Source organism: Canis lupus, chromosome 23 (assembly GCF_003254725.2).
Source record: "Canis lupus dingo isolate Sandy chromosome 23, ASM325472v2, whole genome shotgun sequence".
NCBI classification, from domain to species: Eukaryota; Metazoa; Chordata; class Mammalia; order Carnivora; family Canidae; genus Canis; species Canis lupus.
This window is the reverse complement of record NC_064265.1, coordinates 8,861,650-8,888,019: the sequence shown is the minus strand read 5'-3', so window position 1 is coordinate 8,888,019 and position 26,370 is coordinate 8,861,650. Positions and strand designations below refer to the sequence as shown.

General features: G+C 50.1%; 1 protein-coding gene across 1 annotated transcript in view; it reads right to left on the bottom strand.

Moving 5' to 3' along the window:
• The window catches only part of TTC21A (tetratricopeptide repeat domain 21A), a 32,064-nt gene that overhangs the window by 1,305 nt on the left and 4,389 nt on the right, over positions 1 to 26,370 (bottom strand). Inside the window, exons 5-25 of the mRNA XM_025461252.3 lie at positions 26,007 to 26,129; positions 23,819 to 23,976; positions 20,918 to 21,002; positions 19,012 to 19,110; positions 17,830 to 18,022; positions 14,677 to 14,774; positions 14,309 to 14,509; positions 13,720 to 13,849; positions 11,896 to 12,053; positions 11,451 to 11,666; positions 6,912 to 7,150; positions 6,036 to 6,108; positions 5,806 to 5,916; positions 5,297 to 5,435; positions 5,009 to 5,112; positions 3,615 to 3,803; positions 2,596 to 2,706; positions 1,800 to 1,881; positions 774 to 924; positions 381 to 542; positions 67 to 247 (exon numbers count right to left, since the gene is read on the bottom strand). Coding sequence (XP_025317037.1) covers positions 67 to 247; positions 381 to 542; positions 774 to 924; positions 1,800 to 1,881; positions 2,596 to 2,706; positions 3,615 to 3,803; positions 5,009 to 5,112; positions 5,297 to 5,435; positions 5,806 to 5,916; positions 6,036 to 6,108; positions 6,912 to 7,150; positions 11,451 to 11,666; positions 11,896 to 12,053; positions 13,720 to 13,849; positions 14,309 to 14,509; positions 14,677 to 14,774; positions 17,830 to 18,022; positions 19,012 to 19,110; positions 20,918 to 21,002; positions 23,819 to 23,976; positions 26,007 to 26,129 — 3,003 coding nt within the window. The remainder of the gene's footprint in view (positions 1 to 66; positions 248 to 380; positions 543 to 773; positions 925 to 1,799; positions 1,882 to 2,595; positions 2,707 to 3,614; positions 3,804 to 5,008; positions 5,113 to 5,296; positions 5,436 to 5,805; positions 5,917 to 6,035; positions 6,109 to 6,911; positions 7,151 to 11,450; positions 11,667 to 11,895; positions 12,054 to 13,719; positions 13,850 to 14,308; positions 14,510 to 14,676; positions 14,775 to 17,829; positions 18,023 to 19,011; positions 19,111 to 20,917; positions 21,003 to 23,818; positions 23,977 to 26,006; positions 26,130 to 26,370) is intronic.

The following is a 26,370-nucleotide window of genomic DNA, read 5'->3' as shown; positions in this document are numbered from 1 at the left end:
AAGCGGGCCTGAGCGCGCTGCCCCCCCCCCCCCCCCGCCTCGCCCCCGCCCGCCCGCCGCGCCCACCTCGGCCTGCACCATCTGGGCGAAGGTGCGCAGCGCCGCCTCCATGCTGGCCCTGTCCCGGGTGGCCAGCAGGCAGAGGCTCTGCAGCAGCCGCAGCTGGGTCTGGCCCGCGGCCGAGTGCGGGTACGACTCCCGCAGCAGCTTCTCGGCCGTGCGCACGCCCTGCTGCTCCGCGTCCCTCCTGTCGGTGGAGCCAGGCGTGGGGCGTCGGAAGGGACGGCAGCCGCCCTCGCCCGCCGGCGCTCACGAGGCCTCCCCCCTTCCCTGGGTGCTGCCCTGCCCCGCCCTCCCACCCCGACACCGCCGGGCCCTACTTGCTCTCAGCCACCAGGTTCTCAAAAACCTCTCCGCCCACGACCTCGTTGTCCGGGTTCAGACAGATCTGCACCATGTAGTAGGTGGCACTCTGGCCCCAAGTGCTGTCCTTGCGCGCTTTGTTTAGGAACTTCAGTGCGTCGTTGGGTTGCCCGATGTGCCTGGAGTGGAGCAGAGACATACCAAGCACCAGAGGGGGAAACTGAGGCCCTGGGAGAGCAGGGAACGCCGCAGGGCTGCTCCCCTGCCTCCCTGATCTGCGAGCTGAATTTCTGTGGAAACCCAGCGTTTCTGTTAAGAAGGACCACACCCTCCCACCCACCCCCACCCACCCCCACCCGCCCGGGCCATTGCGGAACTGCCCAACACCCCCCACCCGCCCCCCAACTCACCAGCAGTAGATGCCTCTGCAGTAGTTGAAGCCTGGCTCTAAAGGAACGCGGCTGGACACCCTCTTGGCCAATTCAAAGAAGGCAGGGGCATCTTCAAGTCTGCCACTTCTCCATAGCAGATCAATTAGTTTATTCAATACCAAAAAATTGTCTAAAATAAGAGAGCAGAAATCTCCAGGCTGTGAATAGCCTATAGCTATGTCCAGTTGGGTGCCGCGGGCTGGCAGGGAGAAGCCAGGGGACCAGCAGACACAGAGCTTTGGGACTGAACGGGGACATCCCAGCAGCTTCAATGTCTCCACTGGTCTCCAGAGTTGAGAGGATAACAACAATCATACTGAAAAGCAGTAATAATAGCAGCTAACACTCACAGAGTGACCTAGCAGGAAGTGCTTTGACCTAGATATTAACTACATAACCAGGTGCTTGTTTTTCCCATTTCACAGGTGAGGAAACTAAGACATAAAGAAGTTATCTGCCAAAGGTTACACAGCTGGTAAGTAGAAGGGCAAGAGTTAGGCGGCGGAGTCTGGCTCCAGGACCTGCACTCCTGACACGCGCAGTCGGTGGGCCTCTGCAGAGCTGGCGGGGGGCCTGCAGGGGCTCTACTGAGCCTTGGGTGTGGCCCCTGTCCCCAGCAAGAGGGGTAGTTTGATACTGCAGTGAGGGGGAATATAGCTCCCTTTCAGGGAGAATTTCCAGCCACCTCCGGGTGATGTGACCTCAGAAGCAGGCCACGCCCAGTCCAGGGGCTGTGATGTGGGGACAGACAGGCTCTCCTGGGTTCAGTGCCAAGCGCTGCCCGGCCTGAGACCAGGAACTGGCCCCTCAGACTTGGGAAGGGCCAGCATGTTCCATCGGGGCTTTATCAGTTTCCTGTCTCTCTGGAAACAATCAGAGAGGAAGGGGCTTCCTCTGTCCAGTCAGGAAGGAGGGGAGGGGGCCCATCCTTGGGGAGAGCAGCCCTTGCAGGGCGGGGTACTGAAGCAGGCCATCTCAGTGGGCAGTCTTCATGCAGGCAGTTACCTGGCGCTTTCTCCAGGACTTGCTGGTAGAGATTGATGGCATCTTCGTATTTCTGTTTTCTAAACATCAGTTCGGCCATCATCTATCAGAAAACACACAGTGCTCCAGAGTTCCGGACAGAAGTTCACATGGGCATGGTGGGGAGGGGGGGTGAGGATGCAGATAAGTAGGGAAAGTAGGAAAGGACTTCCAGGGTAGCCTCTCTGGGCACTGGGAGAAACAGCCACAGAAGGAGCCCAGAGGGTAGAATCTGCCTGGGGTTGGGGCAGGGCTGGGGTGAGGACAGAAGCGAAAAGATAAGCCCAGGGGTAGACCCCAGTGGGACCCTTTGACAGCCATCAGAGGTAGCCTCTCCACCCATGTTTGAGAACTGCCAGCCACAGGCAGTGGAGGCAGAATGAGGGCCCCCCCCCTCTTCTGTGGAGTGGCCCTGGCAGTTGTCTGGGTGTTATGGAGGAGAGAAGCCAGACAGGAGAGGGTTTTTGCCACACACTTCTTTAAACCCAGGAACCTGTCCCACCCTTGCCTTCACCAAGTGTGGGTGTGGTTTCCTCTGGAGTGAATCAACCTCATAGCCTCCCCTTGGGTTGGCTCAGGAGGCTGGGATGTTGCCCCCTGCTGCCAGCCCACCCCTCCCATGTGGAGGGCAGCAGGCCCAGTGCTCAGTCCCCTCCACCCGGCAGTCCCTGCCCTGGGGGTGGGTCAGCCAGGCATCTGAGTTAGGGGGTGGGAAAGCAGCGCCTGTGTGATCCTGGGGACCTGGGGAAGGCAGGGAGAAGGTTCTGTGGCCCCATACCACTGAGGCAGACTCGTGGTTCTTCTCGGTCTGCAGGATGACGGCACAGTGCTGCTCACACAAGTCCAGGTGCCCCTGGAGCATGTAGAGCTTCGCCAGCTCCAGCACCACCTGAGACAAGACCAGATATAATCAACCAGTGAACACGGTGGGAAAACTCAGATTGCTGTCTCACTCTTTCATAATCTATTTCTGTTAGTTCTGCCTTCAGAATATGTCTCTAGCCAGCCCCTTTCCCCCACCAATATTCCAATCATACCATGTGTTTTACTAACTAACCTCTGAAGCTTGGGGTCTGGGTCACTCGCACTTACCCTTCGGTTTGGCTCTGACCTAACCTCCTCTGGGCCAACTTCTGAGCCCCAGACTCTGGGGCAGGTACCTATATTCTGAGTTCCCACAGTGGGCAGGCCCACATGTGGGCATGGAGCATGGAGACCTGGAACCACAAATGTGCTCATCTGTCCCCCTGCCTGAGGCAGTCTACGGGCAAGGGCAGGTCTTGGCCCACTGTCTCTGAGGCCTAGCACATATGAAACATCTGTTAAGTGAGTGCATGTTGAATGAATGAATTGAATGAATGAATGGCTCTGCCACTAAGCTCTTCTTCCGCTCTCCTAGTGTAGGCTCCAGCCACCATCGCCTCATCTGGGCCATGCCACCCTTACGACTCTAAATCTCCTTGGGGAGACTGTCCCCTGGCAGTCACAGCTCTGTGGCCCCACCTCACAGGGGCCCTGAAAATGCCAAACTGACATGACTTTCAGCAGCGTCTTCCCCACCCCACCTCCCACAAGTCAGTTTTGCAAGTGAAGCTTTCCAGCCTTGTCCAAGGGCTGTGATGGCTGAGGGCCCGGGGGTCAGCTGGAGCAGGCTCTCCACACCGGGGGGCCTGGGGCCCTACATCTGCAGCTCCTCAGGGAGGTACAGGGAAGGACCTGGCCTCTGCCCTTGTCAGGGGACTCTGTAAGGCATCATGGCTTGAGAGAAGGTACAGGCTCTGGCTCGGAGGAGCCCACCTTATTGTCAATGGGCGAGTAGACGAGGGCATCCTTGTAGGACCGCGCTGCCTTGGCAAACTGCTTCTCTGCCAGATAGTGCTCCCCAAATTGGACACAGATGGAGGCTGCCAGTTGCTTCTGGGAGGGGATCATCTCTGGCTGCTCCAGTGGAACACGCTTCAGTATCCGAGACTGGAGGTCCATGGCCTTGGGAAACCAATAAACTCGGGATCAGAAACTCAGAGCCCAATGTGCTAGGCCTCAGGCCAATTGACAAAAAATCTCTACTTTTTGGACCTGTGGTCGGGTCAGCAGATTATCAGAAAGGGCATCTCAAGTGCCCTTGAACCAATCTGGGTCACTCCAGACAGGCCAGGCCACTGCTATGTACCCAAGAGGCAAGCTGCTCTGCCTCTGGGGCAGGAGTAGAAACAAAGGCACCCAAACAAAAACCCTATTGTACTGTACTTGTTTCCCTTTTTCCATCATGCCCTGATACTTACCATGTCTAATTTGCTCTGGCGGTCCTAAAGGTAGAACATGCACACAGTAGGTGCTCAGAGCAGGCTGGATTTTAAGAGATGCATTTGTTCTGAATACTGCCCCGCTGGGAGTTTGAGGCAGCCTCCGCACATATTTTCCACAGCATAAAATGATCAAGTGAGTAACCAGGGAGCACGGGAACAAGAGGAATTGATGATGCCACGATTAAGTTTTGGGCTTTCTGAGTGGGAATCCAGTGGAAACCAAAGGAATAAATCGTCTCGAGCAGTCAGACAGTGGGCTTTCCTGCTATTACTGAGGAATGTCCCCCTCCTCCCCCGGAACAAGTGGCAGGCCACACCCTTGCTAGAAAGAACAAGGAAGGTATGGGTAAGAATGGCCAGGAAGTGCCCCATCGAGGCAGCTTAATGGGGAAAGAGCTTCGGCCAGAGCAGGTCAGACCTGGTTCAAATCTCAGCTCCGCCACTTACTAAGAGTGTGACTTTGGGCACATTTTTTAACCTCCTGGAGCCTTATCTGTGAAATAGAAATGTCACAGTGCTTCCCTCAAATGGCTATGGCGAGAATTAATAAGAAAGCAAAAAGCCTAATATAGCACTACTCAATGCTCGGGAGCTACTGGCTTTATCCAGTATTGTCACCACAGCATCCTGTGGACACGGGCACCTTCTTATGCCCTGCCTTCTCCAGCCAAGCCCAGCCCAGGTGGCCTTAGGGCACTTTGGTGGATCATCAAAGAAGAGCGCAGTGCAGGAATAAATGGAAGGCAGAGGTCTGAGGTAACCCAGGTCCTCTTTTGAGTGCCAGCCCTGGAGCCTTCCAGACCTGCAGTCCTCGCCCTCCCTTTTATAGCTCCCGTCAGGAAATGGCAGATAAAGAGCTGGAGTCTGTTGTCTCTTGTCAATTACCTTGTTTAAAGTTTCCATAACATCTTCTTTTTTATGACTCTTATAAACCTTTGCCAGCAAGAGCAAGTACTTGACATCGTTCATCATGGATGGGATGTCTTTGACTGCAAAATGGAAACTCAAATAAATCAGTGTTCTGGAGCCCCTGGGAAGCTGGGGATGGGCGAGGGAGGGAGGGGCCTGGGCTCAGGACCCCTGCATCATTCTATCATTCTGCAGGAGAAGAGAGTGCGGGTGTGGGGACGGGGGCCAGTATGCTGGGGAAGTGACTTTAGGACGTGACCTCACCAGAGTCATGTTCCAGTGCCTGTTTCAAAACTTTTTCTGCCTTGTTGAACTTCTTTAACTTCAGGAGCAATTCAGCCAGACTACAGCACAGAAAGTCCTGCCCACTGATCTTCTGGGCAGCCTCATAATAATTAATTGCCTTTAGGTGAACAAGAAATGTGGCATTGGGTCTGGTTCTACCTTGGAAGGGCCTCATGTTGTGTTCCCCGCAGCGGCCACCGCACCTGCGTGTCCCTCCAGGACACAGAAGCCTGAGATGAAAAGGCCCTCCCAGCTGGCAGGGAGCTCAAGCTGAGCAGGTGTGTGTGTGTGTGTGTGGCAAGGGTAGGGCTGAGGGGGTGGGGGGGTGGAGGTGAGTGGCTTCAGAATTCTCTCCTTGGTACCTCATTCAGCAGGGAGCTAGGGTGGAAATGCAGCTCCCATCCAGACCCTCCCACCCACACACCCTCCTCTCTCTTCCCTGCTAGGCTGCCCACCCCCCCACCTACCCCATCCCAACCTTGCCTGACCTTGGCGTACTGGTGGGTCTTCACATAGGCTTGCCCAATCCTGCTGACCAGGGAAGCATCATGTGGGTTCTTTCTATAGGCCTCGTCATAAACTTCCAGGGCCTTCTCAGGCTGGTGGGGAAAGTGTCCAGAGGTTTCTCTCTCTCTCTCTCTCTCTCTCTTTCTCCCCGCTCCCACTGGAGACATGAGACTGAGGGGCTGCTTGGCAAGGCCATGAGGCTTTCACTCACCTCCTGAATGTTCATGAAAGCATCACCCAGTAGCAGGCTGGTGTGGGGACCAGGCAGATGTTCACAGAGCTCCCTGCAAAAGTAACCAAAAACTTAGCTCAGACCTATGCATCCTTCATGTTTCTGAACCCATCTCCTTCTCTTCTTTTCCACTAATTCATCCATTCATTCCTTTATCACTCAATAGTTATTGGAAGCCCACTGTGCATGAGGCACTGGGCTAGCTACCTTAGTCTAGGCGCTCATCTGTTTTCTGGAGCATGCCAGAGCTTCCGCCCTTCCCTCTGGCCTCCACTTCTAACACTGTAGACTTCTCTGCATACGCAGGCATCCTGCTTTTTCTAAAACTCCAATATGACCACGTCACTCCACTCTATTGGTTTCCCACTGCTCTTGGCTTCGCCTCCTTCACCCTGGCCCACCAGCACTGCATCCCACTGGGATTGCCTAGACAGAGTTTGTTTGAGGGAGGGGCTGGGAAGATATTTTTGAGGCCCCCATGTCAAATCGTAAAGACAGGGCTTCTAATCCCAGCTCTTCAGCATCCTGCTCCTCACATTGGCCACATCAAGCCACTAGACATTTCTTCAAGGAGAGGCAGAGTCAGGGGCCAGGGCAGGAGTGCAAATGAGAGGCCACACAGGACAGGCAAGCAGGACAGATTCAGTTCTCTGTCTTCAGAACTCAGCAATGAGCTGGCCTGATTAACTTATCACATTCAAGTTCTGACCCATGGGTAATTCCATACTTGCATCTGACACAGTTGGAGGAGGTGGCCTGAAGGTCCAGGTGGAAAAACACAACCTTCAGGGAGGAAATACTCACTAAAACACTGCTGGAAATGGAGCTGTCAGGGGGTCACCGCCTGGGGCTTACCGGTAGCAGCTGATGTAGAGCCGGGTGTCTTTGCGGGTCTGCAGGTAGATATTGGCCATCTTCTCCTTGGCTTCCGTGTACCAGGGCTGCTTGGGTGTGATGTTCCTCAGCATGCTCAGTGCCATGTCCACGTTCCCCTTGCTCAGGGCCAAGTCCACGTTGGCAATGGTGATGCGGATCTCCTCTGGTGTGCCACTGAACTCATTGATGGCATCTTGCATGACCTTGGTGGCCTCGTGCTAGGACACAGGAACCCAACAGACCTGTTAGCTGTCACAACAGGTGGCCTGACGACCCTTGGAACCTCTTGGAGGAGACTTAGTGATCCCTTTTCCCACTCCTGCCCCCAGAGAGAAATGAAACACACACACAGCCAGAAGTAGTCCTGCTACATGGAAGCCAGGGATAGGATGGCTCACATTCACCTGCGGAGAGGCTCCAATGGCAGAAAGGAGAGAGCCCTTCAATGCCCACAACCACTGTTCCTGGGGGGGGGGGGGGGGAGGAGGGACAGATACCCAGATAGCTGGGGGTACAGAAACCCTCAACAGCAAGAACTGGCCTATTCCTTAGCATCTCAATGTCTGTTGGTGATTCCTTCCCGTTGGAGACCTTTGGACACATCTCCTTGTACTTTCCTGCTTTTGATCAAAGATATGCTTATTTATCTATTTAAAGATTTTATTTATTTGAGAGAGCGAGTGCACACGCATGTGCATGCATGTGCTTATCCAGGAACAAGGGGCGGGGCAGAGGGAGGAGGAAGCTGGCACCAAGCTGAGGCTTGAGATCATGACCTGAGCTGAAGGCAGGCATTTAACCGACTGAGCCACCCAGGTACCCTGAAGGTTAATATTACAGTATTTGGCACATGAAAGTCTATTTGGATTTTTTTTTTCATTATATTTGTACCCTAGATTATTTTAACAAAGTTATTCTCTTTCCCCATTTTGGTGTTTTTTTGACTTGGATCCAGCCTTACCAAATGTTTCTTCCTCAACCTCTGCTTTGTTTGCTTGGTATGTTTGTACCATCTTTTTACTTTCATTCTGGGTCCTTTGGTGTTTGAAACCTAGACAGTAGGGGTTCCTTTTGTTGTTGGCTTAAATCACTCTTACTCTTTTATGTAATAGGTACATTATTTCATTTACAATTTTATTTTATTTATTTATTTTTTTTAACAATTTTATTAATACAGATTCATTCTCGGGTTTTCTGCCAACTTGTTTTTCCACTTTTTCTTGTTGTTTTCATTTGTATATGCTGCTGTGTTTGGCTTTATTTCTGCCCTTATGTGTGGTCCTGCTTTCTTATCTTGATTAATGTGGTGGAAATCGTCTAAGTTCTAGCAAGAATCACCTCTCTATCAAGAAACAGTTTTGGTAAAATTTTTTTTTTCACTCTATAAAGATGGAAAAAATTGGCTGCTTATAGTAACCCCACCTTCCCTTCACAGCCTCCTCCCTGAATTTTTTATGGGATACTATTTTTATTTTGACTTTAATAATAATTTTTATTTGAAGAACTTAGCAATTATGCTGGCTTTGAGTTGAAACGACTATAATTATTTCAATATAATTATATTTATTTAGGTTAGTCCTATGTGTCCTTTTAGAGCTTAAATTTTTTTCCCACTTATAAAAACTTTGTGTTTTGGTTGTCTGGATTATATCGACAAGTAGGTTTTCAAAAAAGTTTAGGGGTGCCTGGGCAGCCAGTTGCTTAAGCATCTGCCTTCAACTCAGGTCATGATCCTGGGGTCCTGGGATAGAGCCCCACATTGGGCCCCCTCCTCAGCGGAGAGTCTGCTTCTCCCTCTCCCTCTGCCTCTCCCCCCTGCTTGTGCTCTCTCTCTCTCAAATAAATAAAACCTTAAAAAAAAAGCTTAATTAACATCATAATTCTGGAGTTATTCAATTTTTTAGAGTATCCTTTATTTATTTTTTAATATTTTATTTATTTATGAGAGACATACAGAGAGAGGCAGAGACTTAGAGGGAGAAGCAGGTTCCATGCAGGGAGACGCTTAACCACTGAGCCACCCAGGTGTCCCTAGGGTATCCTTTATTGCTTTCATATATGAAAGATACCCTGGGAGACATCCCTCCCCCATAGACATCGTATAAATACTGTTATTGTCTTCCTGAATTTAGTATTGTTGAGTAAAAGTCTGAAGCCAGTGTTATTTTCTTTCTCACAGCAGCTAATATGCTGCTTACTCAGATGCTTGTTGGAACTTTCAATGACATTATGAATCCTTGATTCCCATAACTTTATTAGGATATTACTATTAGGAATTTCTCAGTCTTAATATTTTACTGCTATTTCTCCAGCACAGAGTGCCTTTGCATGTCACTGATTTGTTCTTCCCCAAAGGAACAGTTCTCTTGGTGTGTCTCTGACATGTCCTCTGTCCTGCATTTCTCCTGCAGGAACACTGATTTTGCTCTTGCTGGCTATCTGCTGTCTCTCCCTTTCTTATCCGTCATCCTCTCAAATCACTTCAATGACTTTCTCAACCTTTTCCTCCATCAGAGAGCCTCAGTGAGGGTTCAGCCACTTTATATTTTTAATTATGGGACTAAGGGAATCACTGCTTTCTGTGCTTAATTTCTTTAATTCCGCTAGCTGAACTGCTTTGTGGATCTCTGGTGCTCTGCTTTGAGCTGATTTTACAAGATTCTGTGTTCTTTTTATTTTGAGTGCAGAAAAGTTGTTTTGTTTTTTTTTTTTAATTTTTTTTTTAAGATTTTATTTATTTATTCATAGAGATGCAGGCAGAGAAGCAGGCAGAGGGAGAAGCAAGCTCCATGCAGGGAGCCCAACGTGGGACTCAATCCCGGATCTCCAGGATCACACCCCGGGCTGCAGGCAGCACTAAACCGCTGTGCCACCGGGGCTGCCCAGAAAAGTTGTTTTGTTTTGATTACTTCTTCTATTTTGTATAGTACTCTTTCTCCCAAAGTTGTCTTTGGATTTTGTTTCTTCTCTCCTTCTTCCCTTCTGCCTTTCTTTCCTTCCTACCTTCCTTCATCCCTTCCTGTCCTTCCTTCCCTCCTCCCTCGCCTCCCTCCTTCCCACCACCTTGTTGGACTCCTTCTGATCACCACTCATTCTCAAGTGAGATTTTCATTTCCTTTACTCAGGAACTAGGCTCGGGAGGGAGAGGGCGTACGGAACACAGCTCTACTAGAAGCATGTTTCCCCTGGGCTTTCTGTGGGTCTTCCCTTTTGGGGTAGACTTCGTGAGAAGCTGGGGTTGGGATGGAACCCCTGGCTCACAGGTAAGGCCACAGTTTGCAGATCTGTTATCCTAGCAAAGCAAGGGGCAGAACTGATTTTCCAGTTATTTCCCTCCTTACTTTCCTCTGGCAATGTCTCCTAGAGAGGAGCCCAGACAGAGAGAAGCAAGGAGGCATTTTAGCAGAGTTCTTGTTCATTGGCTCTGCCCTTCCAAAAGTGGAATACCCTTTCCTGGCTTGACAGTTCAGAAATTTCAGTTCAGAAATTTCAAGCAAATGCAGGAATCAGGCCCCCACTCACAGGACCCAGCTTCCTCCCCTCCCCCCATGGTAAGTTCTGAAAGGACAGAGACCTTGCTGGTTGCTCTCCTCTACACCCCCCTACCCCTGCTGCCACATGGTGCCTGGCATGTAGCTGGCCCTCAATCACCAGCTGAATAAATGGCCAACTGAATCAACTATTCTGGGATGTGGCTCTTCCCTAATTTTGTTATAGATGGAGATTCCTTCTCCACTTTTAGTTCTTGTGTTCCTCTTGGCAGACTTAAAGGAGGAAAGTACAACAAGCAGGCTTCCACATTCCCATCTTTGCCCAGAAGGCAATTTTTAACTTTAAGGAGAAAGGGCCTCATGGGCTGTTCCTTCTCCATGGCAGGATCATCACAGGCAGCCAGATACCCCAGGACTGCTGGGTCACAGAGATGGTCCTGGAGCTATGCTGACAAACCCCTTTCTGGTGAGCAGGTGAGTGAGTGAGGACAGTGAGGATCCGAGGCAGCATGTGGGGCTAGCTCCGCCCCCACCCCTGCCTTAACCCCTGCCTCTGTGCTCTCCACTGTTCTTTTACAGCAGCTTCTGTCTTTGCCTTGACAGACCTTCCAAGGCCCCAGGGCTGCCTCATACAGTTGAGCAAACTGTATACTACAAAACTCCAAGGGACACAATTCGTAAAGATTGTGGTGTGATGATAGCGTCCATTGGAGCTGTGCAGTGCCCACTCTGCACAACCACCTGTGGCTGCCCTGATGGGTCTCTGGGCTCTGCCTTTATGAAATCCTCCTGGGGACAGTGAGGTAGGCAGGGCACAGATCATGCAGGACTCAGTAGGGTTTGGACTTTATCTTGAAGGCAGTGGGAGCCACTGAAGCTTTAGGCAGGGGGAAGATGTGCTCCCAGATGAATAACAGCTCAAATAATAGCACAAACAAACATCACCCAGAATTCAAAGAGCCTGGTGTGATTACCCTGGACCTCCAAATGCCCCAATCCCAAGGGAAGAGAGCACGGAATTTCTTACCAGCTCCCCATTCATCCGGAGGGCATCCACCAGTTCCAGTAAGATGGATACCCGCTCGCTGGGCCGTACAGAGGGCCCACGGAACTTCTTGCCTTCTTCCATCTTCCGAGTTGGTAGTTTTATGATCATTTTCAGTGTCTTTATGGCTTCTGGATGGTCTCCAGACTTGTTGAGGGCCTTGGCCTTGATGAAGTGGTACATGGGGTGGTCTCGCACCTAGAGGAGCATAGTGCAGCACGGGACTCCAGTGCACTCTGCTGCTACTCACCGCACCCAGATTGGAGGAAGCTACAGAAGCCCACTGAGCCTACATTTGCCTTTGGCCAGCAGAAGGGTCTGAGGGATGGAGGGAGTTCCTGGGGCTACTCTCCCAGGGGCAGGTAGGGGCTGCAGCTAGCTGAGCTTCAAGGTACTGAGTGGGCGACTGGGCACAGAGGACCCCCACCTGGAAGTTGTGGCTGACGCCCAGCTCTAAGCAGTGGGAACACATGGCAAAATTGCCCTGCGCCAGGTAGATGTGGGACATGAGGAGGTGGGCATCCACGTAGGTGGGGTCCAGCTCCAGGCAACGCTGCAGGGTACTCTGGGCATTCTCTAACTCTCCTAGAAATGATAAACAGGCCTCTATATCCAGGGATCCCTGGGAACTCCCAGGACCCAGTATATAAAGGCAGAATGAAGTTTATATGTCCAGTTACCCGGAAATACCCAAGTCAGCCATTTTACCTGGGTCTGTTCTGTTTCACTCAGAGGTCTCTTCTTAAAATTAGAACTCCAGTTTTTCCCTTGATGCAGACAAAAGCCAGGAAACTCAAACCATGGTGTAACCCTTCCTTTCTCTCTGTAACCCTCAGGGAGATGGCTAAGTCACATCACTGCTCTATTTGGAAGCTCGGGGGAACACTTAAGTCTTGATTCCCACACCTCATAGCAGAACAAAACCTAACAATAATAGCAACTATAATAGCCCTGACTTATGAAGCACCTGCTCTAGGCCCAGTACATGCAAAGCACTTTTAGAAAGGCTGGTTTAATATTTGCCCAGCCCTACAAGGTTGGCAGTATTATCTGTGTCTTTTAATTGTAGGACTAGAACCCAGTGATGTTAAGGCACTCAGCTTACAAGGGACAAAGTTAGCATTTAAATCCAGGGCCATTGGCTCCTGAGGCTGAGCTATGAATGCCTTGGCAATATGGGGATAAGGGGTCTTCCTGCAGCCAGGCTGGTGGCAGCCCAAGGCTGGGGAACACTGAGCTGGTAGGAGAGTCCTTCTTCCTCTGCATTCAGGCCTTTTGACAGCTCCTGCTCAGAGTCTGTAAGCTGGCGATCGGGGAGCACCTGTTTCTGGATCCCAAACTCCCTGCTCCTCCTTGTGTGCTGCAGAAATGTGAAGATGTCACTATGGCAACCTAAGCAGCTGGAGACCTGGCTTTGGCCCTAGACTTGCTTGCTGGCAGGTGCTAGCACCCCTGGGGGAGTGCTCCTGCCCTTGCCTTGTACCCAGGAGCTCTGGAAACTGTGGGTAAGGATGAAGATGGGGGAACTCTCTGCACAGTGTGACCCACGCAAGGCAGTGCCAGAGGCCAGATGCATGCCGCGGCATTTGGGATTCTTCAGAAGCCCCGAGCACACCAGAGATTGGCCTGTCTTCCAGATGGATGGGAGTACAAGACCATAGGGGGAAAGCACTCAGAGAGGACTATAAGGCTCCCATGGAGATTTCTCCCACTTTCTCTCTTTCTCTAGGACCTGAGCCTTGAGATGGAAGAAGCTAGAAGGATATTGCTCAGGCTATCCTGAGGCTCTGAAAGCCGAAAGCTACAGGGTCTATCCTTCCCATGAGGCCCTCTGGGCCACCTTTTAAAAACTGCAACACTGCCATCCCATCCCTTCCCCTGCTTTAGTTTTCTCCGTGGCATTATTGTGTCTTAGCAAGCAACGCAATGTGTTTATTTGATATGTTAACTATTTCCCCTTACTAGAATCCAAACCTCATGAGGGAATCTCTGCTTGTTTTGAGGACTAGTCGATCCCAGTGTCTGCATGACCCCTGTGTATAATGGAAGTTCAGAGACTGTGACCTGGCTCAGAGCATGGAAGCCAACAGCAGCAGGCCAGGTGGGAGAGACCCCTGCTGGGGAGGGAAGTCAAACCGGTTTCAGGGGAGTGGAGACCAGAGATGGGTGTGTATGTACGCCTGTGAGACATCCCAGGCAGGCGGCCTGTGGATGCTAGCCCGGGGCAGTGTATTCAGATGAACAGGCTCACCTGAGAGGTACTTGACCTGAGCCATCACATACAGGGGGTCGATCAGGGCTGGCGCTGCTTTGACTACAGGATTCAGGATCACAGTGACTTGTTTGAGAAGCTGAGACACGATCTGGCCTGGTGACCGGGGCTGTAGGAACATGGGGCCTGGCTGTATGGTTTGTCCCATTGCAGACAGACTCCTAAAGCTCTTAGAAAACACTGTTTCAGTGAAGGAATTTTACTTTATTCCACATGTTTATTATCATCCACTCTGAGCCATCGAGTGCTAGAGTGTAGGCTCCAGAGAATGAGGCCTTGGCTTTGCTCACCCTTGTACCCCCCAGTACCTAACATGGTGTCAGGCGCACGGCCGTGAACTTAATATTTGTAGAGTGACTCATTCCTCTGCACTGGGGGCATATCTCAGGTGTGTGAGATATGACCCTTGCCCATAGGGGGATCTTGACTGGCTGTGAAAACAGGCAAACAAGTAAAGCAGACAAACAAGGAAAGAGTAATATACTCCCTAGAAGACATCTGGAAAAAAAGGAGCCTGATTATTCTCCAGGATAAAGGCAAGGGCATGGGGGCTAGGATGTGCTCTCACCTGCTTGGGGCAGAAGAACAAGTACTCCTTGGCGATGCATACCAGGAAGAGGGGGTCCAGTTTTTCAAAGTACTCACAGCCCAGGGGGAGGCCCTGCATGCTGGAGAAGTGCAGCTCTGCAGCCTCCTTCAGGAGGGCAGTGGCCTTCTGCCCCTCCTTGTGCTTCCTGGATGCCAAGAGGGCCTGGAGGAAAACCAGCACCTGTGGGAGGCAGGTCCAGGTCTTGGCACCAACACCGCCAGCTGGGTGGTGGGTGTGGGGGGCGAAGCAGGAGTCTAAGCCATGCTGGTTACTGGATTTTGGAAACTGGGTGGGAGGAGAGAAGGGACACGATCCTGGAGCAAGCCATTAGCCTCAAGAGCTCTGACCTCAGACTTCCCAAGGGACTGCTGCACCTCCTTCAGGAACTCCAGCTGCTGCTGAGCCTCCTCCAGGTGACCTTCCAGGATCTGGCACCAGGTGACCCCTGGGAATGGGAGAAAACAAGCATGGACAACTGGCTCTGACACAGAGCCAGCAGGTCAACAAGCCAAGGAGCACAGATGAGACGATGGAAGGAAGGGTGATACATGCTCATGGTTAGGAATTCAAAACAGGAGGCAAGATGGACAACCATACCTAGCTCCTGCTCGGTTTTACATGTGTCTCTCTCCAGAGGTAGCCACTATTAACAACTTGCGGTCCCTTCCTTTTTTTTTTTTTTTTTTTTTTTTGCGGTCCCTTCCTAATCATTCATTTGTTGGCGATGTGTACACATCTAAGGTATACGGCCCAGTTTATACACATCCACCTGGTTCTCTTTAATGACAACAGAATATTCCACTGTGGATGGGACACTGTATTTGATGACTGCCCCACTGAAGAGCACCTCATCTCACATTTGGTTTGCTCTTGATGTTCAAATGTTGTAGTGCCAGGGTAAACATATTTCTGTGTTCTAATTCCTGAAGTTGAGTTGATGGGTCAAAGGGCATGTATATCTAAAATGGTGATAGATAAGGCCACTTGTCCTCCAGAAATGTTTCAATTAATATTACTGCCAAGAACTTGAAAGTGGCCTTTCCCCACAACCTCGCAGACATGCTTTACTCTTTGCCAGACTAAAAAATGAATGGTAACTCATTTTAATTCACTCTTTTTTATTGCTAGGGAAAAGGAACATTTTTTTTTTCCCATATATTGAATGGCTTTTTTCTTTTCTGCTATGAATCTCCTGCACACAGCTTTAGCCTGTTTTTTTTTAAGCCTGTTTTTCTTTTTCTTTAGCCTGTTGTTTTCTTTTTTATATATTAGGATTATTAACCCTTTGTAGCAAAATTTTTCCATTAGTTTGCCATTTTATCTTTTTAGTATTTTTTTTAAGATTTTATTTATTTATTCATGAGAGACACACACACACACAGAGAGAGAGAGAGAGAGAGAGAGAGAGAGGCAGAGACACAGGCAGAAGAAGTAGGCTCCCTCTGGGGAGCCTGATGCAGCACTCCCTCCCAGGACCCCGGGATCATGCCCTGAGCTGAAGGCAGATGCTCAACCACTGAGCCACCCAGGCACCCTACCTCTTCAGCATTTTTCAGTGTCTTTTGCCATCCATTAGTTTTAAATTTTTACATAGTCCAAAAGGTAAGACATTTTCCTTTCCGATTTCTCAGTTTCCCTCAGGGAGCCCAAGTCTGATTGAATTTTTTGTTTAAGTATTTAATTCATCTGGAATTTATTTTTTTTTAAGATTTAATTTATTTATTCATGAGAGACACAGAGAGAGGCAGAGACACAGGCAGAGGGAGAAGCAGGCTCCATGCAAGGAGCCCAATGCGGAACTCGATCCCAGGACTCTGGGATCACGCCCTGGGCTGAAGGCAGATGCTCAACCGCTGAGCCACCCAGGTGCCCCTGGAATTTATTTTCTAACTACTCTTTACCCACCTCCTCCCAACATGGAGTTTGAACTCACAACCTCAAGATCCGAGTCATGTGCTCTATCAACTGAGCTAGCCAGGTGTCCTTGGAGTTTATTGAGAACGGTGGAGTTTATTAAGACCGGATAGTCAGATGCCCAACCACAAATTATTGAAACCTACCACAATATTGGTTTGAAAGGTCACCTTTGAAAGACCTGTTTCCGTGCCAGTGATGGGCTTCTTTATTCCATGTTGGCTTCAAGCTGACATTACTACTGTTGTTTCGTAATGTGTTTTGAATTTGGGAAGACAAATCCATCTATTCTTATTATTCATCCTTTAAAGATATTTCCTGGTCATTTCAGTGTATTTATTCCTGATTATCTTCTAATTACCATCTTGGTTTTCACTTATATCCATCCCACTATTTGGCTCGTCTGTGGAATATTTTACTTTGCAATCACATTTTTAATTTTCAGTAGCTTTTTTGTTCCCTAGAACCTTTTTCACAGTAGCCTGTTCTTTACTTATTGACTGACCTCAGGGCCCTTGCAAACACTGGAGGGGTTTTAGTGGGGGAGGGGAAGGGTTTCTGTATCCAGCTTTACCTTTTCTCCTCAGAGGGCCATGGCTTTGCTGCTCTACCTGGCCCCTCTTTCAAACTATTTGCAGATTTACTAATGGACTAGACTGATGAATATTAGCAGCTAGGGCAGATTTCCCAAATTGTTAAGGTCACTGATTTTCCCAGGCAGGTCAGATAAGAGGGGCACTCCAGGGATGCCAGGGTGGCTCAGCAGTTGAGCATCTGCCTTCTGCCCAGGGCATGATCCTGGAGTCCTGGGATCCAGTCCCATATCAGGCTCCCCACAGAGAGCCTGCTTCTCCCTCTGCCTAAGTCTCTGCTTCTCTCTGTGTCTCTCATGAATAAATAAAATCTTAAAAAAAAAAAAAAAAAGAACAGGAGGAACTCCAGGACACACCTGAGAGGGCTGGCCTGGGCTGGTGTGTGGGAAGGGCATTCTGGCCAATGGCCTTCCCTTCTGGCTGACAGGCTAGGGGTCTCCCCTGAAAGTGGAAGTGGGGAAGGACTGAGCCAGGTGGGGGAATGTCTTACGGGATGTGGCTTGCCTGGGGAGCAGCAAGTCTTTTTGTCCTTCCTGTCCCTGGTGGCAGTGGGAAGCATCAGGGGCTTGGTTCTGCTCCCTCCAGCCCCACCCCTCCTTAAGGGCCTCCTTGATTCCATTCTCTGGTTGTCAATAATCCAACCATATTTCGCTGACTGCCCCATGGCATGTTTTGCTCCCAGCCTCCACTGACCCTGAGCTTGGTTTTTGTTTTTTTTGTTTTTTTGTTTTTTTCTCTTTTCAACCTTTGTTTTTCCTGGAGCATTCTGGGAGAAAACGGGTCTACTCATTTCTTTAGCTGTTGCTTCTCTACCTATGTCGGCGTATAGGTTTCCATTTGTATGTTGTGGAAAGGCGCCCCATCATACAGTGTATGCCCACACTCACACAGCCTCTAGGGAGAATGCTTCCCTCTCTTCTGGATCCATGGAGGCTACCCTGCTACCTGCCTTCCTGCGCCTCCCACTCCCCACCCTGCCCAACCAGCACGGACCTGTCAAGGCAGCCACACTGTTCGCGTCCAATTTCATGGCCTCCGAGTACCACAAAGATGCCTCCTTCACTTGGTCCTGCAGGATGAAGAGGTAGCCCAGCTCTGTGGCCACATGGGCATAGGAGGATGTGGCCATGAATATGCGCTCGATGAAGCTGCACACTAGCTGTAGAACCGCCTGGTTCCTCCCACACTGCAAGGAACGGGCACATGGAAATAGGGAAACCAGTCAGTCCAACCTATCTCAACAAGGCCACACCAGAAATGGGGGACACTTTGGTAGGCCTGTTGGGTGCTGCTCAGGAGAGCCTAAGGGATGCCTGTGACCCATAGTCAGGTCTCTGCAGTTGACCGGCTGCCAAAGAACCTCACACTGGCCCCATCTGTGGAACCTGCCTCCAGACACAGGGCCCTCCAAAGGACCCATCTCCTGTTTGGCCACAATAATTGGTCCAAATCACCAAGAAGTTTTTCAAAAACTGAAGCTGGTGGAGAGAAGCTGTTTGTCTCCTGCTGATGGGAAGTGGGCCCAAAGGCTGTGAGCAGCCACATCCCCTGCCGGATGTGCAGAACAAGCAGAGAGTATCAGACACGGGTATGTGTTTCTGAGGGAGAGATTGCATCCCAATGGCATTTGACTCCACGGTTCTGGTTCCTAAGGCCCCAGAGCTACCCTAGTTTTTTGTAGCAATTCCTTCTAGTAAATCTTGCTTTGGGGCTGAATGGTCTGGCAGAGACAGATTATTTGGCAAGTTGGTCTGTTTGCTCCTGCCTGATGTCAGAGAGGTCCAGGCAGGCCCACCCTTCCAGGTCACTTCCACAGGAAGATTATAGCAGTTGGGTGCCCCTGCACCCTGAGCCAGAGCTGGGCATTGCTCTGCTGTGTGATAGCCATATGCTGCCCTCTACCCCCAATTAGGGGCCTCCTACTCTAAAAGCACTTCTAGACTCAATTACTCTGATCTTTTACAGCATCTCCAAGCAGCATTTGGGTCTCTAAGCAGCACAGAGCCTACGTGATAGTTATTGGCCAGAGGCAGACAGGGGCTGCTGGGTATGGGCCACCAGCCTGAGAGGCCAAGTTTGAGCCAGGGAGGGGAGGACAGGGTACCCGGGAAGCTTCCAAAAGGGTGGGCATAGGGCTTAAGAAGCATATAAGAGACCTGGGAAGAACCTTCTTACCAGCCTGCTAACCACAAGAATTTTTTTAAGATGGAGGCTTGGATTTCGGGGCTCTCTTGTCTCCAGTGCTTTAATCAGATTTCTAACATGATTGGCAGCCTGCAGGGACAAAACAGACAATGTCAAAAGCAATATACAAAAATGGGAATTGGGCAGAGGTTTGCAACCCTGCTGCACATTATCATCCCCTGGGAGATCTTAAAATATCTACACTCAGAAGCCAGCCCCAGAGATTCGGATCCAACTGGGATGGGGAGATCCCAGGCACCAGCCTTATTTTAAGCCCCACAGGTGGAGCTTTCAGGAACACTGTTCACCCAAGAGCTGGCACTGCCTCTCTGTCTATGGATTTGTGAAGAGAAGCTGCCCTTTCCGACCCCTACCCCCAACCCCACCCCCAGCCAGAAGCCAGCTGTCATGGTGCCCACACATGCCCCCCAGGCTGACAGCACACCTGCTGGGCTGGCTCAGGAGCAGATGGTCATAGCGGGGGCCCTGGACCTGAGCCTCTGCTCCATGTTGACATGAGTCACCACATTGGTGCCTCTCTGTCACTCCAAAGAATCCTCCCTATGGCCCTGTAAGTCAGTACAACTATCTGAATTTTCCAGTAGACAAAGGGTCAGAAAGGTTAGGTGATTTGCCTGGGGACATTCAGTAACTGACTCCAAAGCCTGCGTTCTTTCCCATGGACTCCTCTGCCCCATTACCCACTAAGAGTGAGGAGTTCTTAGTTCCTGGCTGCAAAGAAGTGACAGAAGGGAAACCCTGGATGGGGCAGGCCTACTCTGCTCAGTAGATGCAAGCAAATCAGCACTGAGCATCCAGGGCTGGGGAGAAGCATAAAGCCTAGGGGTTAGGGTGGGGGGGTGAAGGAGAAGTATCAATGCTAACTCTGCCCTGGGGCTAAACCTCAGGCCAGGCCCTAGGAAGGCCCACCCAGGGTGCTTAGGACAGGCCCATTGTCCAGTTCCTACCCAGAGATGGCCTGGGCCCCTTGCTGAGGGTTCCTTTCAAATATGGACTGTCCCCTCCATCTCACCCCTGCCCCCACAAAACCCATAGTCTCAGAACTGGGCAGAAGGAACCAAAAGCTTCCTCTTTGCATCGTGAAACCCTTACAGACTCCTGATCTGCCACTCTTCACAGAGGCAGTGCATTTTTTCAAAAGGCAATGTTGTGGCTGAAAACACAAACTATTCTGGAAAATAAAGACCTGTCTGGGCATTGAAGTCTTCATAAAGAATTCCAGATATTTCTGTGTTTGAGGACAGGTTTGGGTTTCTTTGGAAAAACTACAGGGCTTAGGAGCAAGTCTGAGGCTAGGCTCTACCTGGCCAATACCTGAGCAATTCCAGCCACTCCTTAAAAAATGGCATTTCCCAGGACCTGGGTGGCTCAGTGGTTGAGTGTCTGCCTTTGGCTTGGGTTGTGTTTCTGGGGTCCTGGGATTGAGTCCCGCATCAGGCTCCCTGCAGGGAGCCTGTTTCTCCCTCTGTCTGTGTCTCTGCCTCTCTCTCTGTGTCTCTCATGAATAAATAAATAAAATATTTTTTTAAAAAGTGGCATTTCCCAGGCACTCCCACTAGTCATCCCATTTAGTCCCTCTAACAACCTCACAAAGTGGTTGGAATTATCTCCAATTTATGGATGCTGATCCCAGGGCTTTTCCAGGTGAACCTGCCCAGGCTCACATGAGGTAACTCATGGCAAAACCAGACTTAACCTCACTGCCTGCCCAAAGCAGTCCTTCCGACCTTCTTACAGGGAATATGAGGTGAAGGAGATGGGAGGGACTGAGATCCAGGGAGGACCCTCAAAGGCCCTGGGGATGGTGGAGCTCAGAGCGTTTCCTCCTAGGCTGCACTTGTTTCAAGGCCCAACTCCTGAGTCTTGAAGAACTTACTGTAGTCATATTTCCTTCTCTTGCAAGCTCATGCATTGCTAGAATTTGGCAGGCATCGATATTACCGTCGTCTTTTTCTAGGATTCTGAAAAAGGAAGAGGAGCCACATGAATTTTGAGTATGCATAGACCAGGCTAGCATGGCACTGCAGCCACTTCTGATTGTCTCCTAATATCCTGTCTCCCTTTCTCCTTTTAATAATGGAACTCCTGGGCAGCCCCGGTGGCACAGCAGTTTAGTGCCGCCTGCAGCCCAGGGTGTGATCCTGGAGACCTGGGATCGAGTTCCATGTCAGGCTTCCTGCATGGAGCCTGCTTCTTCCTCTGCCTATGTCTCTGCCTCTCTCTCTCTCTCTCTGAATAAATAAATAAATAAATCTTAAAAAAAAAATAATGGAACTCCTGATCTGGCTGGGCACACAGCTACCCAGCATAAAGACCACATCTCCCAGCCTTCCCCTGCAGCTCAAGTGTGGCCCTGTGGTTAAGTTCTGGCCAACAGGATGTGACTGCAAGTGCCCCAGTGACATCCAGCTGTTTCCTTACAGCACATCTCTTCTTTCTTCTCTTACTTCTTTCTGCTGGCTGAAACATGGACCATGTAATCAAAGTCCTAGGAATATAGAACAGTAAGACAGAAGGGTCCTGGGATCCTAACAGAGTTAAGCTGCTATGCCAGTCCTGGACAACCTCCCAGACTCTTATCTGATAGAGGAATAACCTTTCATGTTATTTAAGTCCATGCATCTGGGGCAATCTGTGACAGAAGCCTATTCATATGCCAACTAACATAGACTTGATCATGGCCCTGTGGTCCCAGGGTGGTGAAGAGGTCCTTGATGGGTCATCTGCAGCTATAAGATGGAAAGGGAACCTTGCTTTCCAACATGTGTCATTGTGAAGACACAGTTTCCGGTCATACATACTTTGGGGTTTTCAATATTCTGTTTCTTTATGGGAAACTTCCTATTTTTCAGCCTAGTTAGGGATGGCCCTGCACTTCATAGAGGGTTACTCTAATTAAGACACAAAATCCCAATATGATTAGTTAGGCAGTCAACATTCAAACAGTTCTAATCCTTTATGCTGATTCTGTAGGTACAGGGAAACAAATACATTTGGAAATTTAAAAAAAAATTTTTTTTTGAAATAACCTACGGACTAAAGAAGAATCAGAATGGATATTAGAAAATTCTTAGAACCAAATGATACTGAAAATATCACATCCAAATGTGTAGATACTGCTAAAATAGTACCTTGAGGGACATGCACAAATCTAAACACATATATTCTAAAAGAAAATTGAGAATGGATGAGCCAAGCATCCCACTCAAGAGTTAGAAAACAAGAGCAGGATAGCCCCACAGGAAGGAGTTGGCAGGAAATCACAAAGAGCAGACATTAACACAGTAGCAAACAGATACTATAGAGACCATCAACAAAACTCAGAGTGGGGTTTTTAAAAAGACTAGTCAATGAAACAAATTACTTTGATGTTGATGAAGGAAATTTAAAGGGAGAAATAAATAATATTAGGGATGGAACAAGAAACACACCTAGAGGGGCACAGATTTAAAAAACAATAGGGGCAAGGTGCCTGGCTGGCTCAGTTGGTAGGGCCTCTGACTCCTGATCTCAAGGTTAGGAGTTTTAAGTTTTTAAAAATAAAAAACAATGGAGGAAGTTCTGTGAATGCCACTAGCTGCAAAAAACTCCATAAGGGCAGGCATCGGTTGTGGGACTCAGCCCGTTGGCACTAAACACTGTTCCCTGCAGGCAGGGCAGCAGGGCCTTGGGCGAGGGAGGCCACGCACACCACGGTTGTGGCCGTCAGCCAGGTGCTCCCAGGATCCCGCTGGCCGAAGGCCAAGCCTCCAAAGCAAGCTCTTCACCCAGTTCCTGCCAAGGACACTGGCCAGGTGTCAACTCTGAGACAGAGAAGCGAGGCCTGCACAGGCACCGCATGTGGGGGGCCCCAGTGCACTGAGCAGATCCCAATTACGTTCATTTGCTCCTGGGTGCCTCTCTCGGGGACTCAAATTCCAGTGATGATCATCAGAGGAATTGCCATCCCTCCACAGGGAAGAGGTCTGCTTGTGTTTTGTTTTGTTTTTGAACTGTGCTGTATAGTACCACAACTTAGTCATGATTCGTAGTGATGACTCGTGGTCACTCAGAAAAAAAGTAGTCTGTTAACTCTTTTTAGGGAGAAAGTTAGTAGCACACATTTTAGAATTACTTAATAAAACTAGTGAAAGCATTAGTTTAAGGAGATAAGCTTCAGTTATCTAGAAAATTCCATCCTCAAAAAACCTTCCATCTGACATCCCTCCCCCCAAGTGGTCTTTATTTCTAGAGACAGTGACAATGCTCCAAGGTCACCCACACTTGGTATCTGGCTTCCACAGCCCCAGGAGCTCCCCGGCTCTTGCTGTCTGGCTAGAAGTCTTCTCAGTCACCGATGACCTTTTTCCCTGAAGTTTTTATTACGGTGTATCATACCCATAATTTAAAAAAATTAAATAATGCAATAGTTCCTTTATGCCCCTCTAACCCCGCTCTTTAGAGGCAACTGCTTGTCAGCCTGTAATCCTGGTTGCTTTGGGTTCCTTGGGTCGCTCCTCTGTCTCTTTCTCCTAAATAACATGCTTATAGCTCTAGATATGCCTATTTCTTTGTCTATCAGGGGCCATGTCCTCCTGGCCTCCTCCCCATATGATCGCATCACTCTCTGTACCTCCTCTGTTGCCAATATTTACTTTTATGTCTTGTTGCATCAAACACACGCTGTCTCCCATGTCCCCATCTTGTAAGATGGGAACATGTTAGCACGCTTGGCTCGCAAAGAAAGGGAAGAAGCAGCGGTGTGGTGTAGTGGTGCCGGTGGACACCTGCCTCTCACCTGTGTCCCATTTCTACTGTCTGCTCCCAGTCCTGCCGTGCCAAGAACAGCTGCATCTTCAGGATCAGGGCAGGCAGGAAGCTCCCTGAGGTGACGGTGATCTGGTTCACCACCTCCAGGGCCCCTGAGTAGTTCTGCTGCATCATTAAGTATGTTGCCTGTTGAAAGCCCAACAGAAGAGCCTCCATCAGTGCCCACAGAGGGAGGTCCAGGGGTGTCAGGGTCTTGACCAGAACAGGAGCAGAGCCTGACATATGTGTGCTGCGGGAATCCCTCGAAGCCCCTGGGGAAGGAGTCACCATCACTCAGAGTGACAAATCAAAGTCCACACCAGTCCTGGCTTCTTGGACAGGTGAGGCCAGGGCTCCAGGGAGATTGGGGCACCCTGGCAGGTGTGGGATACAGCAAGACCACGTGCGGGCCACCCCTAGAGGGAGACCTCAGGCTGCTGGGCACCTTCCACTTCTACTTTTCCTTTTCCATTCACTGTCTTGAACCTTATCAATGAAAATTGCTCCCTGGGGCCCTGGGTCAGTTAGGGCTTGCAGGGAACACTCTGGATTGGGGGGCTGAAGTGGCACTTTTTCTCCATCGAGGATCATGGGGCTGGAGTTCTGGCCTCTGCCGGTCAGTGCCAACCACCAGGTCCGAGTGCGTGAGTGAGTGATTCAGTGAGTCATGGCCCAGGTGCTTGAGGGGCAAAGAGCAATGCTCCTAAAGGACTTGAAACATGACTCTGAAAACCAGAGCGTATGTTAGACCTTTGGCAACCTGCCCTCAAGAGACTTAATAAAAACAAGAGGAAGAGGCACCTGGGTGGCTCAGTGGTTGAGCATCTGCCTTTGGCTCAGGTCGTGATCCCAGGGTCCTGGGATCAAGTCCCACATCGGGATCCCTGTAGGGAGCCTGCTTCTCCCTCTACCTATGTCTCTGCCTCTCTCTCTGTGTCTCTCATGAATAAATAAATAAAATCTTTAAAACAAAACAAGACGAGGATTGTCCCAGGTAAAGATTTATGCATATGCGTGTTCACAGCAGCACTCTTTCTAAGTGTAAACTGGGAACAATCTCAGTGTCCAAACAGTAGAGGACTGGCTTGGCAAATGATATTAGGCCCATACAACAGGGGATGGGCTTGATGGCACGGTTCAAAATGACAGTTACTTATGACAAAATCTTACATGAAGAAAAGGAAGTCAAATGATAAGATGCCCTATCATGACAACTCTATGCTCCTATTAAATGACCACAATATCTCCCGCCCAGTGGAGGGCACTCAGTGGGATCCCCTTCAGGACCAGGAGCAGCAGTAGCTCTCCGGGGAGCCTAGCCCTGGGGCTGCCCATGGCTAAAGGAAGCTGCCTCGTGCCAGGTCACGTCCTTTCCCAGGGGCAGCCCTCATCCAGCCTGTGGTCAGGGAGGGGGTCAGTGAGGGGCCACCCAAACTCTAGAACTCTGAGTTGGCTGAGACCTTTGCTATGGCCGCATCACAGCGCAACTTCTCCCCCCACAGGTCCTGCTTCTGTCCCTCTCCCCACAGATGCTGGTCCCAAGGGTGCCCCCTGGTAAACCTGCAGAAAGCCAAGTGAACGCACACTCTGAACCGCACACTCTGGAAAAAGCCTGAAAGACCCTAAAATGTCCACATGAGTTGTTTGGAGTGGGAGGGTGAAGGGTGTCATTTTAATTCCTCTTTTGACTTTTTCAGCCTTTTTTTCTTAATGAGTACATATTCATTTTCTAAGAAGATATATAAGAGGAGAGAACGAGAGGGTCAGCTTTTCTTTCATAGATGGATTCAGTGGCGGCACATGAGAAAAAAGGGACTTCATTTAAATTGAGATAAAAAAAACACAAATCACATATCTCCCTTCTCTTACGGCCCACTGAACTGAGCAGGTGAGAAGAGAAAGCATGATAGAGAAAAAAGGACATCCCCTGAGATGACCCCATGCAGAACAAGACAGGCACTCAGACAGGGCGAGCCAGACTGTGAGAACCGAGTGGGCCCTGAGCTGTTGTGTGACTCTGATCCTCTGTGTGTGTATGTGTGTGGGAGGCCTGCTCCTCATCAGCCAGGTGAGGCCCTGGAGACAGAGGGTCTAGCCCAAAGTCACCTGGTGGGTCTTTGGCTCCAGTGGTCCCGGTGGGGATCCTCCTCCCCTCCCCTCTCCCTGCCACTGCCCACCTTTCCCATCAGCCCCAGCACATCTTTCGCATCCTGAATTCCTTGTTCCAGGAACTTGGTGGATTTCTTCACGATATGGGACTTGTCTGAGGTGAGGTCCACCCAGCCTCGGAGCACAAGGCCCTGGGATCAGAACAAGATGGAAGATAAAGTCATTGGTCTCACAGAGCCTTGACCCAACCTGCTCTCCCGCCTAATGTCCCATCCCTGTCACGCTGCACCCCGAGACCCTGCCAGGCACAACTATTTGCAAACCCCAGGGCAGCCCTGCTCCCTCTCACCACCAGGAATTCACTCTGCTCCTGTCCTGGCACAGCCCTCCCAACCAAAACCTTTCACCTGATTAACTACCACTAGTCTCTAA